Genomic DNA, 17596 nt, shown 5'->3' with positions numbered 1-17596 from the left:
CTAATACACTGTTTTGCTGCTCAAAAAACATTTCTGATTATTATGAATGTTGAAAACAGTTGTGATATACAGTGATATAATTTATTTTTCAGGATTCACAGATGAATAGAATGTTCAAAAGAACAGCATTTATTTTAAATAGAAATATTTTGTAACATTATAAATGTATTTGTCACTTTTAATCATTTGAATGCATCCTTTCTTAAAAAGATGTGCTTTTTAACAGCAGTGTATATAGCAGCGTTAAAGTCCAAGACAAAGATGAAAAATGATTTTTTAAACAATTTTGCATTAATGACTTAAATTGAGCAAATTATGACTATTTAATACTACTGTTATTTCTATTAAAAACATGCATGTATTATTATAATATATTTAATATTAAGTCAAAAAGCAGAACAATTTAGTTTTGCAAATCAGTATCAGATATAAAAAACGGTATCTCTAGATGCTCTTTCCTCACATTTGTCTCTGGTAAACGCAATGTGTGAGAATTCGTGGTATGTCGTAAAACAGAAAGGTGCTGTCCTGTCCTGTAAAGTTCTAATTAGGTGAGATGGCTGCATTGAGCGCGTGACCTTCGCTTGTCTCAGTAGCCGCTCGGTCCTGGGCTCCGGTCGGGCCGGTCACACGTGAGGGTAGATGTGGACGGACGTGACTCTCTGCGTCTCATTTCCTTGTCGCCTTGAAAGGCCTGATTGATTTGGCGCTCACGTACCGTCGGATCGGAGACAGACAGTGACCTTGCAATTGAGGAGGGACGCGATATGGCCAACAAGATGCCTGTTCATGTCACCATACTCATTTGCGAAATGTATAAACATATTTTTAGAATTTTGGAAAACCTGGTTAAACTGCATAAACACTAATGTGTTGACTGACAATGAGAAATCTGTGTTAGAAATGATCTTTCCTAAAGAGTAAAGAACAAAGCCAGCTTGGGTGAAAGATCTAAGTCATATTTTCAGTACTGTCTGAGGTTGTCCTTCTTGACTTTTCCAAATAAATAATCATTGTATTATATTAGTTAGAGCTAGAGTTATCATTAACTAAAACTAAACTAACAATAATAATAATAATAATAAACCTTTGAAATAAACATTAACTGGGGAATAAAAAAAAAAAAAAAAAAAAAACATTTCAGCTACTGCCAATGCAACGTTTCTCAATTTTATTTAGTTTAAGTACTAATATAACTAAACGTAATAATCCAAAATGTAAAACTATAATAGATAAAAATCTATATAGACATTTCAAAGAAAATACTATAGGAAAACTTTAAGTAAACTTAAAACGACAACAGAAAATATAAAAACAAAATCTAATTTTAAAATTTTAATAAAAACTCAAATATTTGGCTTCTTGATGTGTAGTTTGCACTTAAGATAATTATCTTTTTCCTGCTTTAGTGAAATACACTACCATTCAAAAGTTTGAGGTCAGTACATTTTTTATGAAAGAAATTACTGCTTTTATTCATCAAGGATGAATTAAACTGATGAAAAGTGACAGTAAAGACATTTATAATGTTACAAAAGACATAAATGTTTTTCTTTGGAACTTTCTATTCATCTGTGAATCCGGAAAAATAAAATGTTTCCACCAAAATATTGTGCAGCACAACTGTTTTCAACAGTTAATAATCAGAAATGTTCTTCTTGAGCAGCAAATCAGCATTTTAGAATGATTTCTGAGGAATATGTGACACTGAAGACTGGAGTAATGATGCTGAAAATTCAGCTTTGATCACATAAATTACATTTAAACAGATATTCACATAGAGAACAGCTATTTTCAATTGTAATAATATTTCACTATGTAAGTGTTTTTACTGCATTTTGGTCTAACAAATGCAGCCCTGGTACAAACTTCAGCGGCTCCTAACATCTCAAAGCTGCTGAAGTACAGACATATGCACCGATGTCAATGTTTCCGTCTGCTCCTCCATCTTATTGTTTAAGCTCTATTTTTTGCCTCGACACAGGTGATTCATTTCTGACAATCCCTCCCTATTTTCTAGGCTCTTATTCCTTCAGATAATATATTTGCATTAATTTTTCATCAGCGAGTAATGCGATTCATTCTCGGTGTCTCATGCAGTGGAGAGATTCCGTTACTTCACTCAGCTCCATATAGACGGAAGAGCTTTCACAGATGGATTGTGGGTGAACGACAGACATTACATTACAGACCTGTTTCAAATCCAGCCGTACGCACACGCTCTTATGTTACTCCTGTGTGCACATTAGCGTAGATAATAACATGCATTCACTGCATTAACACGAATACTGTGAGACGTGAAAAAAAAAGAAGAAACGGAAAGCAAGAGAGAAAAAAATATCCGTGAGCGTATTTAATTGTCACAGACTTCCCACATGGCAGGACTTTAAAAAAGCATCCGCAGGAAGAGAGCTGAGATGTTCGGAAAACATTTAGCGGATCAATACGTCGGGGAGAGAGCGTGTGCTTTGGGACAGAAGCCTTTCCAGTCGGAATACTGTTACACTTCTATTAGTCAGACGCACGGATCGACCTATTCAGCATATTTCTGTCTCTCTGCCCAACAGGCGCAATTATTTACTGCCGTGTTGCTGCGTGCGAGCGCGTCTCGTGCCAACAGCCCCTCAGGTCCAGCGCGGCTCTGACACGGGTCCGCCGGAGCGCCAGCCAACAACATTTACGAGTCTAACATGGCTTGTGTGTCATTGGCAAGAGCGTGGCTTCATCTGGCGCTGCGCTCGACTCTGATCGCTGACGTGTGTTTGATGGAGCCACCGCGGTACAGTCAGTAAAGACTGATTTAAAGGCCAACAAATGACATTACAAAGTAAAATGTGATCTAATGAAAGACCTGCGAGGTGAACGGCGAAACCTACTTCACACATGTACATGAATGAGAACGATACGCAAGTACAATCTCAAACGCTGACATGTTTGAAATTGATCGAAAATGCGATTTGTAATGAACAGCAGGTAAATGTAATAAGGGTGATACACTAACGCAAGCAAGGAGACACTGTGTTCAAAAAACTATGTTTATTCTCTAGATATTTTTAAGTTTTAGTTCTAGTTTTCTACTACAATTTTTTAACCCCGTAGCGTTCCAATGTTCCACCCGCAGAACGTTTTGCATTAAGTTAAGTTTGACAGGAACGCTAAGGGTTTCAATAGTTTTAAAAACTGTTTTCACAAAATAAAATAAAAATAAATAAATAAAATAAAAAATTAGATGAAAAACTTGTAAGCAATTAAAAAAAGTAAAGAAATTGTTTAAGAAATGTTGCCTTGAAATAAAATTATTGAAAATAGTAAAAGTTACTAACAAATAATTAGTAAACTATAAAGTTAAACACTTTAAAAAAAGTTGAAGGACTACAATTACTAAAACTCAAAAAGCTAAACAGAAATATGTATATAATAAATATGAAAAGCAAATTACAAGAAGTGCTTCTCGTGAATATAAAACACAACACATCTTATTTTAGTATTCTAACTATGTACATCTTTTTAAAATCTGTGAATTCAAGAAATCAATCAGATTATTGCATTAATATGCCAAAACAACACGTCATTTGGATTATTGTTTAATTGTGTAATTATAGATAAGGTTGGAGAAAGTTTAGGCCTGAATCTAAAACAAAACTGATCCTGACCCTCGACTGGACTGACTGTAAGTGATCTAACTTTGTACCAAATATTGACCAAATATTCAGACCTCATGAAAAACTATACTGTTATAGTTTTTAGTAATATTTTAATTAATTTTATTTGCATAATTTCTCTTCTCTTTTAACACTGAGTTAAAATGTTAGTAATTTAGTCATTTTAGTTTTTGATATGTCCATTTAAGTTTTTTTCATTATAGTTTTAGTTATTTTAAAGTGCCCCTATTATGCCATTTTAAAGGTAGTTAATATTGTTGTAATAGTCTCTTAAAACAGGTTTACATGTATGCAAGTTCAAAAAACACTTTAGTTTTCTCCAAAATTAGATTTGTTTTTACCCCGTTTCTAAATGATTCGTAAACGACTCGTTTGAAGCAGTTCGAAGAATCAGTCTCTCTAAACCCCTCCTTTCAGTGAGCCCTCACTGCTGTGATTGGTCAGATGGTGCAGTCCTTTTGGATTGGTCTACCGCTACAGCGCAAAAACGAAACGCCCATTGGCATAACTGAATGACAGCTGCGGAGACCTGTTAATGCATAGAAAAGATAGCCTCGATTTTACCCTATCAATTCGAGCCGGAGTCTGACGATGAAAGGGTTGAAGTGGCACATCGACAAGAAACTGTTTTGCAAGCACGACCGGAGCAGGACGTCTCTCAGTGGGTGTCATGTTACAATTTGCTTTTGTAAGCGAACCGGACACATCTCTACGTTGTGAACTTCAACACTGTACAATCCATAACACTGCGTTAAGCCATCGTTTATCATTATCATTACTTAAACTAATAAGGCAGACAGACAGTCAAGCTGCATCAATCACAAGACTTTTTAGACTACATTGCACTCACAGCTGAACAACAGAACTACAGAAACGCAAGTTAGCCGCTTACCAAGACATGTGCGGGGTTGTTACACACCATAACGTACACAAAGACGTATTTTGAACGATCGCTAGAAAATACAATTATTAATCATACTTACAGGTAGAAGTTCAGAGGAGCAAGCCGGTCCAAATAAACTGGGCACTGATCCATTTTTTAAAACCAAGCGTTTGGTGAATCTTGCGTTGTAACGTTACTCCCCAAGATTAGAAAAGCAGTCATCAGTAAAATGACGCGAACACAACACAAGATTGGCATTGGACTGCTGAGGTGTTGAAAAAATTAATGTTAACCACTCATTCTTGATAGTTTCATCTTTCGGAAGGGCATATAAAACAAATTCACTCTCACAGGCTGTCACAGCGCAGGGCGTCTTCTTGACATGATGTAATCCACGTGAAAATGGTAGGCCTACTGTTTGTGGGCGGGCAAGTTGTTCGCGAAATTGAATGTGGGCGGACATTACGCAAATGTGTAGCTCGTGACGTGTGGCCGTTACAGAAAAAAGATTCGAATTGCTGACGACTCGTTTAGGCGAATGTGAGCCGACTCTTTTTTTTGATAGACAAAAACTTTATTTATAGTGCACTGTCGGCGTCACAACTTTGCAGATAGTTTATGTTCACATACAGCTACATGACACACTAAATGAAATAGCATATTCGAAAAGGCATAATAGGGGCACTTTAAGCATAACCCGCCAGTCAGCAGTAATGCATGATAAGTAACACCAATTACGTAATCAGATTACTTTTTTAGTAACTAGTAAATGCATTACTTTTTCATCTACAAGAAAATATCTGAGTTACTTTTTCAAATCAGTAACGCCTGATTCTTTTTTTCCCCCTTGACAGACAGCTTGTGTTGCCATGTTGAGAGAAATCATTCTGTATTTCTAGACCAGGGGTGCCCAACTCTGTTCCTGGAGATCTACCTTCCTGCAGAGTTCAGCTCCAACCCTGATCAAACACAACTGAAGCAACTAATTAGGATCTAAAGGAGCACTTTATAATTAGAGACAGGTGTGTTTGATCAGGTTTGGAACTGAACTCTGCAGGAAGGTAGATCTCCAGGAACAGCTTTGGGAACCACTGTTCTAGACTAAATGCCAGCATGCATTGATTCAGTATTCCTCAAAATGAATGAAAACTGAAATCCAAACTCAGAATATGACGCAAACCTGCAATGATTAAATATGTGTTAAATAACATAAATATCCTTTACATATTCAATCCTATTGTACTAACCAGTGACTTTGCTGTTGAACATCAATGATCCAATTCAATCATACTAATAAGCATAAATTACTTCAGATACGTATAACATTTGTTTCCTTGCTGAAGTCGGAGTAAGAGGAAGGTTCGGTTTTATTCATTTTGGTTTGGGTGTGAAAGGGCTTTTGCATTTGCCAAAAATAAAACTTGTTCATTAAAAACAAAGCAAGCCCAGCCCAGATGAGAAAAAGTAACGCAAAAGTAATGTAATGCATTACTTTCAAAAGTTACTTTCCCCAACACAGTCAGAGATTTGGCTTCTCACCTTCTTTCAGCATTCCCACTTTCAAGCACTTCATGAAGCGGCACGCTTGACAGGACTTGCGTCTTCTTTTCGTGATCTCGCACTCATTGGTGGCCGGACAGCTGTACTCGATGTTACCTGGTGAGAGACAAAGAGAAAAGAGAAAAGTGAGGCGCTTTCCACTCGCAGGACATCTCTGCCCGTCTGCCCGTCCAAAAATAACCCGACGAAAACAAGCTAATGCAGGAGAGTTTTACAGCGCGCCACCGCATCCATCAAAGCGATCAAAAGAACGCTCCATAAATCACTTTATTTATAAAATCATCTTTTACTCAATTTGATAAATTGCCTGTGGCCGTGAGACACTACAGAACAGGGACAGCGTGTGCTGGAAAGATGAAGAAACATGAGCCAACAAAACAGATGAGACAGGATTCAAAACAAAAGATCCCGGACGGGAGAAACCCGTGCTTCCATTCAAATCGCACCTCGGCAAATTACATTCACAAATTCAGAGCGCATTTGCCCACGGTGGCGCGGCCCGCTTTACATAATACCCGACCCAAACCGAGGCCGGTTCTGCCGCTCGCTCGCTATTTACATAGAGAATAACCAGCTTCTGATACATTATTCAAGCTGAGCACTTCAGCGCTTGATACCTGCACAATAAAAGAGCCGTTTGAGCGGCATTGTGCGAGCAACAATAGGCAAAGTGCTTGATACGCTCGGCCATTCTGCTTGTGTCCATGTACATTTAACTGCGGCGAGGCATTTCAATTAGGACATGTATGGGTAATGGCAGGAGAGACGGCTAAATGCAGAATGACAGTCGGCAGACAGCGCTCTTGTTCTCCTGCGAGCGTGTGGCTTGAATGTCTATGCGGACGGCACTCGCTCAATTTATTCAGGCTTGTCTTGATCACTGAAGACGGTGTGCTGAATAAAAACAATATGCTCTCTGACATAAACTGTACGGCGGAGGAAAATACTACTCGCTACAGGACGACGGCGGCAGGATTCGCCGGAAAATTTGAGTTTGAATAGTTTTAAAAGTGTTGTTTTGCTGCATCACGACAGAAATAAATGTGACCCTGGACCACTAAACCATTCATAAGGGTCACTTTTTTGAAATTGAGATTTATACATCATCTTAAAGCTGAATGAATGAACTTGGATGCATGGTTTGTTAGGATAAGACAATATTTGGCCGAGATACAACTATTTGAAATCTGCAATCTGAGAGTGCAAAAAAATCTAAATATTGAGAAAATCTCCTTTCCAAATGAAATTCTTAGGGATGCATATTACTAATCAAAAATTGTGTTTTAATATATATTTATATAGGAGAAATTTACTAAATATCTTCATGGAACATGATCTTTAGTTAATATCCTAATGATTTTTGGCATTAAAGAAAAATCTATAATGTTAATCCATTCAATGTATTGTTGGCTATTGCTACAAATATACCTGTGCTACTTAAGACAGGTATGTCCCAATACTGCATTTCAGGTCAACTAGAGTATATTTAGTGTAAATATGTCTGTTCATTGTCACTCTAATGAACATTGTTCACTTAAAATGCCTGATTTTGTGTTAATTATGGCCCTGAAACACAAAACATCAGTGATCAGCTGATTTTTTTGATGACCGATATCTTAGACAGTAGAGTGGACATGATATATATGAAATAAACAATCAATCAACAATCAATGTGCTCAGACCAATCAAAATAAAAGTCCTCTGCCAAATACTTATCGGCCAGACAGAAAAAAACTTTTCATTTTCATTTTTATCAATTCAGTTCAATGTTGATTCAGGTCAGATCAATAACGGTGTCAAGTCGATAGCGGTGTTGGGGGTAACGTGGAAAATAATCAGATTACTAGTAAAGTAACATTACTTTTAAATTTACGAGTTGCTTTTTCAAATTAGTAACAAAAGTTACTTTGTTTCCCATATTGACTGAAAGAAAATTGGCAGTAAGTGTAGAGACATTTCCTTCAGCCTTTGGTGTCAAAGCGCCTTAACAGTTACAAAAATATAACTTCTGTGCTTTTTGTTATTTAAAAACAAATAAACAAGCCCAGCCCAGGTGATAAAAAGTAACGCATAAGTAACAAAATGCATTATGTTTCATAAAAAGTAACTAAGCAACACATTTAGTTACTTTTTACCTCAATATGTGACACAATATTTAATGCATTACTTTTAAAAGTAACTTTCCCCAAAACTGGCCAATAGTATTATCGAATGCTAATTGTCTTTTAAGCCCCAATGCAAATTATATTTTATATTTGGTCGCTTCAATGTCTAGTAGTAATGTGTTGAACTACGTTTTTTGAGAAATACAGTTTTGAAGTATCTTACAGGTACGGTAAGATATTGCAGGACTTATTTAATTAATTATTTAGTATTTTACATTTTGGACTGGATAACATGCAGTTATATCATAAATGAACAGGTCAGTAACCTTATATCTAGTGGTTGTCGATAGAGCTTGTACATCAGTGTTCTTCTACTTCTCTCTCTGAAATCTTGCACAAGTGCTTCCATCCCCCATTCCCAACTTATGCAATTATGTTAACATTATTGCACAGATCAAGTGGAGGGTCCCAAGATGTATTAAATAATTAGAAATTCCTCCTTTTATCTGGGTTATACAAATCAGTATGCAAATGTAGCGGATCTCTTTGGGTTTGGGGTAAATAAAGGTGTGAAAATGAATGTGATAAAGTCTGATCGCTCCTCTTCCTGTTTTCCCATTTGTTGTCACGATCAACTAAACAGTGCTAATCAAACACATTTCCTGTGCGTTTCCAGATTACAGGCGGTTTGATTCATGGTTTTCCCACAACTAGAATGTGCAGCGACTCATTCCTCCTTCATCCTATCATATTTTCTGGAGAAGGAAGGGCTGGATCTTCCTATTCTGGGATGCGTCCCTGCGGGATCATTACGGCAGGATGCGTCTTGAATTGCAGTGTTGGTAAGCGTATCGCGGTCGTCTGATTGGCACTCTGACCCGCCGCTCCATCAGGAGACTGATGGCTCTCATTCCCTCTCAGATACGCTGCTAGTCTCAGGTAAACACACTTTTGACTATCAGCATAAGGTCTGGTCCACATCACAGCTTATTCTGACCTCTAAATGCACCAGACAGGAAGAGGCCAGAATAAACTGCATTGAGAACTAGGCCTTGTGCTCACAGTGACTGACATGTAAAGCAAACATTATTATTATTATTATTATTTTTTGCATTGTGTGTTTTGTTGTCCTATGTGAAATGCTTGAATGGCGCAACCAAATTGGCTTCAGGAGATAAATAAAGATGAACTAAACTAAACTGAACTAAAAGTTTGGTTAGGGCTGCATGATTTGGAAAAAAAAAAAAAAAATATCGCAATCTTTCTGATAAAAATTGTATTAGTAATTTATAATGCAAAAAAATTGTTGGGATTATTTTCAACTATAAAATATTAACAAATACTATTAGTAATATTATAATTAAAATATTAAACAAGTTATAATATTATAATATTCCACTATAAAGAAATATATTTATTTTTATGTTTAAGAAAATAAAATATTAACATAATAATCATGAACACATAATATAATAATAAACAACATAATTTTAATTTTATATTAAAGTATAACTAATATTTAAGTTTTTATTATTATAATTATAATTAAACTATTATTATTATAATTATTATAATTATTAAATCTTAAACAAAATAACAAAATCACTTATATTATTCCACTGTAATATAAAAAAATGTGATTTACAATACAATAAATTGTTGTAATTACATTTCTATATAAAATGCATCTAAAAATAATATTAAAAACTATAAAATACCATAGTGATGAATACTATAAATTTTTATTATTATTATTAAATATTAAACAAAATAACTATTATCATATTCCACTGTAAAATAAAAAAGTGATTTACAATGCAATTAATTGTTGTAATGACATATCTATATGATTTATAATACATCTAAAAATAATAATAAATACTATAAAATACTATGCTGAATAATATAAATTATTATTATTATTATTAAATATTAAACAAAATTACTAATATAACATTCCACTGTAAAATAAAATATTTATTTTGTATTTAAGAAAAATAATAATATTATAATATAATTTGATTAATAAAAAAACTTATTAATTCTAAACTGTATAACTAAATTTCAATACTAATATTTAGGGCAGTCTTCATTTCGTCAAACCATCATTTTAAGTGGAAAAAATACCACGGTTGGTATCTAAACAAAAGACAAATTCAACTCAGACATAGTAAACAGTTAAAAAATTACTATTGCAAATATTTGTAGCTCAAATCACGTAAAGATTTTATTTGCAAACAAGAGGCAACACTTAGAAATGATGCAATATGGAGGACGAGCGTGCAATCGCTTCAGACCGAAATCCCTTCAGTTCAGAAATCCTATAAAAGTTATATTCTTCAAATAAAAAGTCTTGGGATTGGAGAAGACAAATAAAGTCATGTTTTTTTTTCCTTCTCAACATTTATCTGCTTTAATTTCTTTGATGGTTTTTCAGGACCGGTGCCAGGCCACAGTTTGGGGAGAGACTCGGGTCAAGTAAGTAAATTACAGTAAAATGGAAGGTCTTCCTCATCAAAATCTAAGCTGACTTTTACAGGCTTACTGTCAGCCTCGATTACTTCATAGAGGAAGAGATGGAGCTTTCATACACTTTTACACCTGTGTTGAAAATGGGCAGCAGATCGGGCTCAGGATGGGGCTGACGGAGGTGTTTGGGGTGATGGGTGGGTCACAGCGGTCAGGAACGATCATTGGATCAGGAATGGTGTTCATTTAGACCGGCTCTGACTGATGGAGCCATCAAACAGTGCTGGTTTAAAGAACTGAAAACAGCAGATAGATTGACCAGCTCAGAGAGTCAAAATAAAGTTGATTATGAGTTTAAAGCAAAAGTGAAAGACCATGATTTCTGGTGACTAAACACATTTCTAGCAAACTATAAGCGTGCCTCCACTTATACTGTCAACATAAAACATTATTTATACAGTCAAACCAAAAATTATTTAGACACCAGATATAATTTCATATATTTTTACTAGAACTTAACACTATAGTTAATTTATGTACATGAGGACAGCAAAATAAAGTAAACTGTGACATATTATATCCAAAAATTCTTCATACAGTGGACTACTAGTAAAACTGATACAAATTTGGGACAAAAAATTCAGACACTTTGACCTGACTATGTTGTTTTTTTTTTTTATTTGCTAATGCAACCTTTTTACGCCACATACTGAAAAAAATTAAGCATTGCTTGGTAATTGCTCAACAAAATATTGACAGTTGTATAAATATTGTCATATTAACAGTTGTCAGATTTTTTTTGTAATCATTACATACCTTTCTATCAAAGTTATCTGACATTATCAAGATGAATGAGTTCTTATCATATTTTATTAGCATTTTCTAAACTATAGCAAATAAACTGTGATAATGTGAGAAAAGCTGAAGGTGTCTAAATACATTTTGGTTTGTTTTTCTGACACATTTTTTTAATAAGTTTTATCTGTAACATTTCTAAGTCACTTTTGTTGCTTCAGAAGCTGTACAAATGCTTTGCGTAAATGTCTATTTAAACTATAATTTAATACACATGCATTAATATACATATATGTAAATATATTCTGTAATATTTTTTGTCCGTTTTATACACACCCTAAAATAAGAAACATTTATTTCTATATTTGCTTGTTTACATGCTGGTGCAATCAGGATAAAGATTAAAAACTAGCTGTGTTTTTTTTGTCATTTATGACCTTATTCTGCTAAAAGAATGGAGGTTAACGGGCATTATTGGCTTATTAAGCATAATCAGGTTTTAATGTCTCTTCAAACACTAGAAAAAGAGTCAATGCTCACTAGCTCTACAATTTACAAAATGACAAACACTTGCCAGCTGTCAACAAAGAAATGAAAGAATAGACATTAAACACCTGTAGGCAGTACTGGAAGATATAAACATTTATTATTGCTTTGTTTAGACTTGTTACATTTGTCATTGTTTTATTACTATATGCTCTAAAATTGCTGCAGTTCACATGCTGCTCAGTTGTTTTTGTTTTGTTTAGCAATGAAAAGACTGTGAGGAAATTTGATTCTGATTTAATTTAAAGATCAACACTGATTACACATGGTTCTGTGATATTAGTATGTTTGAGATACTATATATATATATATATATATATATATATATATATATATATATATATATATATATTCATTTGAATGAGAAGGTGTGTCCAAACTTTTGATCTGTACTGTATATATATATTTTTTATGACAAAACTCATATTTTATATGATATTAAGTAAAGATCATGTTCCATGAAGATATTTAGTAAATTTCCTAACGTAAATATATCAGAACTTAATTTTTGATTAGTAATATGCATTGCTAAGAACTTCATTTGGACAACTTTAAAGGTGACTTTCTCAATATTTAGATTTTTGTATCTCAACCAAATATTGTCCTATCCTAACAAACCATGCATCAATGGAAAGTTTATTTATTCATTAAAAAAAAAAAGACCTTTATGACTGGTTTTGTGGTCCAGGGTCACATATGTACTGCATTAATACATACACTTTTGTTTGTATACGTTGAATCCCAGAAACCCTCAACCTCGCCCCGTTATTTACTTTCTTAATCACGTCTAATCCTGATCTCTCATGCCTCTTTTCTTGTCTCGAGTCAAGCGCTCATCGTCTGCTCTGTTCTTCATTATCTCAACCTGCCCTCTTTCCTCCACTTGTCCCTTTCTTCCTAAAATCCTGCCTCGTTCTTCCAGAGCCGTGCGTCTGGTTATTATGCCATTAGTCGTCCCGCTCCTGCACGAGACAAAACCCAGTCCCTCTTCAATCTAAAGAAAGTCCTGGGTTTCTTCCCCTCCTTCCTGGCCGCGGCTGAAATTACCCGGCGACGCGTGCCTGCGTTTCTAATTGCGCCGGTCGTCCCCGGAGAGGAGCCCCTCCCCCTGGCCTAATGAAAAGGCTCGGCCTTAATTACTCCTGCTGAACGCTGATTGTTATTGACAAAACTCCTGTGGCTCGGACAAACGGCTCTAGATTAGCTCCATTACAGGCAGCGCTCCAAGAGGAAGAACACAGCGATAGAGGGGGAAATTGCCATCTGACAATACAAAGTGAGGAGGGGGACGAGACGTCTAAGACGAGCCTTTCTCTCTGTCGTGTAACTCTCCTCCTTTTAATTGTCCGGCTCCTCGTTTTGCTCAAAGTGCTCATTTGTTCGAGTGTCTCGTTGCGGACGCTTTTGTGCGTTTGGCAGTGTTTAAAGCCGGACTCTAAATATGTGATTGAGGGACGCCGACAGTGGAGATTTTTGGACGACTGCGATCGTTTGCCTCACAAAGGTACATAGACTGTTTAAAGCCGATACAATGCAGCCAATATCAACGCGCTTGTGTTTAAACACCTGAGAGCTTCTGGACTCTGAGAGTGGAGTCATGTTTGTCTCCACAGTTATTCATAATTCATGGCGTATGTCGAAACGGACAAATACAGTAGGGATTTACCCTGTAAAGCCTGACATATAAAATCATAATCAGAAAAAAAAAACTGTTTATAAATGGAGCAGGACCTTTAAACAAAATATTTAAAACAAAAAAGTTTGCATATGTGTTTTTTAAAAGTATAATATGATACCCTGGACCACTAAACCAGTCATAAGGGTCTATTTTTCTGAAAATAAGATTTATACATCATCTGAAAGCTGAATAAATAAGTGTTCTGTTGATGTATGGTTTGTTAGAATAGGACAATATTTTGAAAAAAAATCTGGAATATTTGAATGAATCAGTTGAATGAATGATTCAGTAACTTGCTCATTAAGACTTACTGCCACCTACTGGAGCATTTAGTTCTATATTTAGAGCATCATTTCATTAAAAATGATTTTTTGAATATATATTTAATACTCTTTTTTTGTGTTGAATCCAAATACTTCTTTCTAAAGCTACTTTTTTGCAATGTCTCTTCAATGGCTTTCTCATTTAACACAATAATGACTTTAAATGATTTTTTGGGGAAATTTTTCATTTTGCCAAAATGTATTTTTGTGATTTCATTACAGTAAACATTAGTTTTTTTAATTTACTTTTTTTAGACCACATTGGTTTTGAATTTTGGTAAAGCCCCAAATCTGACAATATTTGGCCGAGATGCAACTATTTGAAAATCTGCAATCTGAGGGTGCAAAAAAAACGAAACACTTAGAAAATCACCTTTAAAGTTGTCCAAATGAAGTTCTTAGCAATGCATATTACCAATCAAAAAATAAGTTTTGATATATTTGTGGTAGGAGATTTACAAAATATCTTCATGGAACATGATCTTTACTTAATATCCTAATGATTTTTTAGCATAAAAGAAAAATAGATCATTTTGACAATGTATTTTTGGCTATCGCTATTACTATACCCGTGCTACTTAAGACTGGTTTTGTGGTCCAGGGTCACATATTTGATCCATTTATGGTCCATACAGTCTGGTATAGTGAGAAAATCAGCTCAATTTTATTCAGAGACTCAAAATATGAATTTGGTGCAGATGCTAAAATATTTATATGATGAAATTCTGCTGCTTGTAATGTAAATCAATAAGATCTTTATAACAGTAGAGCAGATACTGATATAAAATGATCTAAATATCTGTGTTCACTCTGTATGTCCAATAATATGTTTTAGTAAGATGAGATTGAAATGATCCAAACATATAATGCAATGCAATCTAATGATGATCGAGAGATAAACAAATAAACGTTCCTCAAAAGATGTGAGATGTTTTGGAGGTTTGAGAAGATCATTCCTCCAATGAGGAACAGTGACAACAAACCTTCCTCAAAAGATCCTGGTGATCAGATCTGAGACTCACTGATTTATAAAAAAAAACAAAAAAAACATGGAGAATCAAGTAAAGCCAAGCTGCTTCTGTCCAGTAAGTGTTCATCTAGAAATATTACTACAGTTATGTTTACTTGATAAAAATCAGTAAAGATTTGACAGCCAAAAGACATGTGAAGCACCAGCTGATGGTGGACATTTGTACAGTTACATTAAAAGAACTTTGACTTGATAAAAAAAACTCTATCAATATCAATATCAATATCAGACGACAACTAACCACTAAAAATCAACAATAAACTCAGCCAACAATAATATTCTTATCTGTAAATGTTGTATTTCTAGTGAGGACAGTGTTAAACCTCAGATACTTCTTTAAGTGAGCGTTCACAAATGTGTGCCAAATATACGTCTCGTGAGCATTGGGAAATGTGGGGTTTTATGCGATTAATTGATTAATGAATGAAGAAATTGCATGATGAAATACAGTAACACTCTAAACAAATGAGATTTCTACTTGCATGTTGCTGACGTTTAATAAAAACAGAGCAGTGCGACTGTTGTCGGTCAGATTCTCTCTCTCTGAGCCATCACACACACACACACACACACACACACACACACACACACACACACACACACACACACATGTTGGGTTTACATGTTTTATGGGGACATTCCATAGGCGTAATGGTTTTTATACTGTACAAACCATACTTTCTATCGCCCTACACCTACCCTACACCTAAACCTAGCCCTCACAGGAGATTGTGCACACTTTTACTTCCTCAAAAAACTCATTGTGCATGATTTATAAGCCTGTTTCCTCATGGGGACCTGAGAAATGTCCCCACAAGGTCAAAATCTACTGGTATTCCTATCCTTGTGGGGACATTTGGTCCCCACAACGTGATGAATACCAGGTACACACACACACACACACACACACACACACACACACACACACAGAGTCCATGTGATTAGTATCTGGTTCAGAACACACTGCTCGTCTTGTCTGTGCCAATCCAATCTGACAGTGTGATGCTGCATGTCTGAACATACCTGAACATCACGCACCACAGAAATCTCAACATTACAGCGCTCAGCTCACTCAGCACTCAGCTTAAAACACTCACTGGGCTTTACTGAAAACACAGTATTTACAACAGAACTGAATAACCTGTCAGACAGATCATCCCACTCATATTCAAAAATGAAATGGTTCAATTAGAGATACAGATTCCAGCTTCCCTGCAGAATATAATAATCTTGTGTATGCTCATACATATCATTCCATATGTGTGCCTTTAACACAATTGCAGAATTACTTTAAATTATTTAAAATTTATTTAAGTTAGTGTTGATTGTTTGACTGCTATATAATTGGTCAAACATTACTTACTGTAAGCATTGCTGAATTATGTACAAGGACCAGAAAACTGGAAAGTACTTTCTCAGTCTCACAAACTCAAATCTGATTGGCTGATTTTACACAACCTCCAGGTATCAGTATGTGAATCAATTAAATTTGAACCGTATTAATAATCCCAGTAGTTTTCTGTATGTTTTTTAGTATTGCCACTACTTTTGTCAAATGGACTTTCTTTCTTTCTTTTTTTTTAACAGAAACAAAAATAGTTCTGTTGTGAGTCTCTATTTTCATAACTAAATGAATCCATTGAACAAATCAAGCAAGTCAATGATTCAGTGACTCACTGATACAACAGTCACTTACTTTGTTCCTGAATGAATAAGCCATTTGAATGAATCTGCTAAATGAATGATTCAATGGCTCACTCATTAAGAAAGTGACTTACTGCCACCTACTGGCACTTTTAGTTCCATATTTAGGGTATATATTCATTAAAATAAATAAATAAAGATAACAGATAAACATGTTTCATAATTCAACTCTTTTATTTCAGTTGAATCAACATATTTCTTTCTAAAGCTACTTCTTTGTAATGTCTATTAAATGCTTTTCTCGTTTAACAAAATAATGACTTTAAATGCGGAATTTCTTTTTGCAAAAATTTAATTTTGTGATTTAATTTCAGCATTTTTTAAAACGCTGCTCTTGAATGTTGGTGAAAACCCACACCTAGTTAATTTTTTTTTTTTAAATCCTGCCACTAAACTAACTGTGATTGCTTGCTTTACATGTCACTTTGTCTCTTTCAGCCTTTGGTCAAAATGAGACACAGTGTGGACCAGTTTTGTACCATTAGTCAGTGTGAACCCTTTTGCTTTGTCCATTTCTTCTGTGCTGTAGTGAGAAGAGACAATGATGTAAAGATGGCTATTTCTTCCGCTCTCACTGTCTTCTGGTCAGTGTGGTCATCTTATCATATGTCTCAGTAACAGTAAACCTCTTATAGGCTATCAAATGGATTGATTACTGTAACGTCACCGCTGGCGCCACACCATACATCGCCATGTCCATGTCACGATAATGTCAATATGCACATTGTCTTTTTATCGACAGCTGGCCATCCACAGTTCATTGTTTCTCTTTCTCAGATCATGTAATGAAATAAGTATATAGTGACAAACAACATTGGGGTTAACTCATTGCAATTAACAC

The 17596-nt window shown here is 35.0% G+C and overlaps 1 protein-coding gene across 1 annotated transcript in view; it reads right to left on the bottom strand.

The window, feature by feature from the left end:
- The window catches only part of esrrb (estrogen-related receptor beta), a 76832-nt gene that overhangs the window by 36499 nt on the left and 22737 nt on the right, over positions 1 to 17596 (bottom strand). Inside the window, exon 3 of the mRNA XM_073827065.1 lies at positions 6085 to 6201. Within this exon, the coding sequence (XP_073683166.1) occupies positions 6085 to 6201 (117 nt within the window). The remainder of the gene's footprint in view (positions 1 to 6084; positions 6202 to 17596) is intronic.

Source organism: Garra rufa, chromosome 21 (genome assembly GCF_049309525.1).
Source record: "Garra rufa chromosome 21, GarRuf1.0, whole genome shotgun sequence".
Lineage (NCBI taxonomy): Eukaryota > Metazoa > Chordata > Actinopteri > Cypriniformes > Cyprinidae > Garra > Garra rufa.
This window is presented reverse-complemented; position numbering and strand designations above follow the sequence as displayed.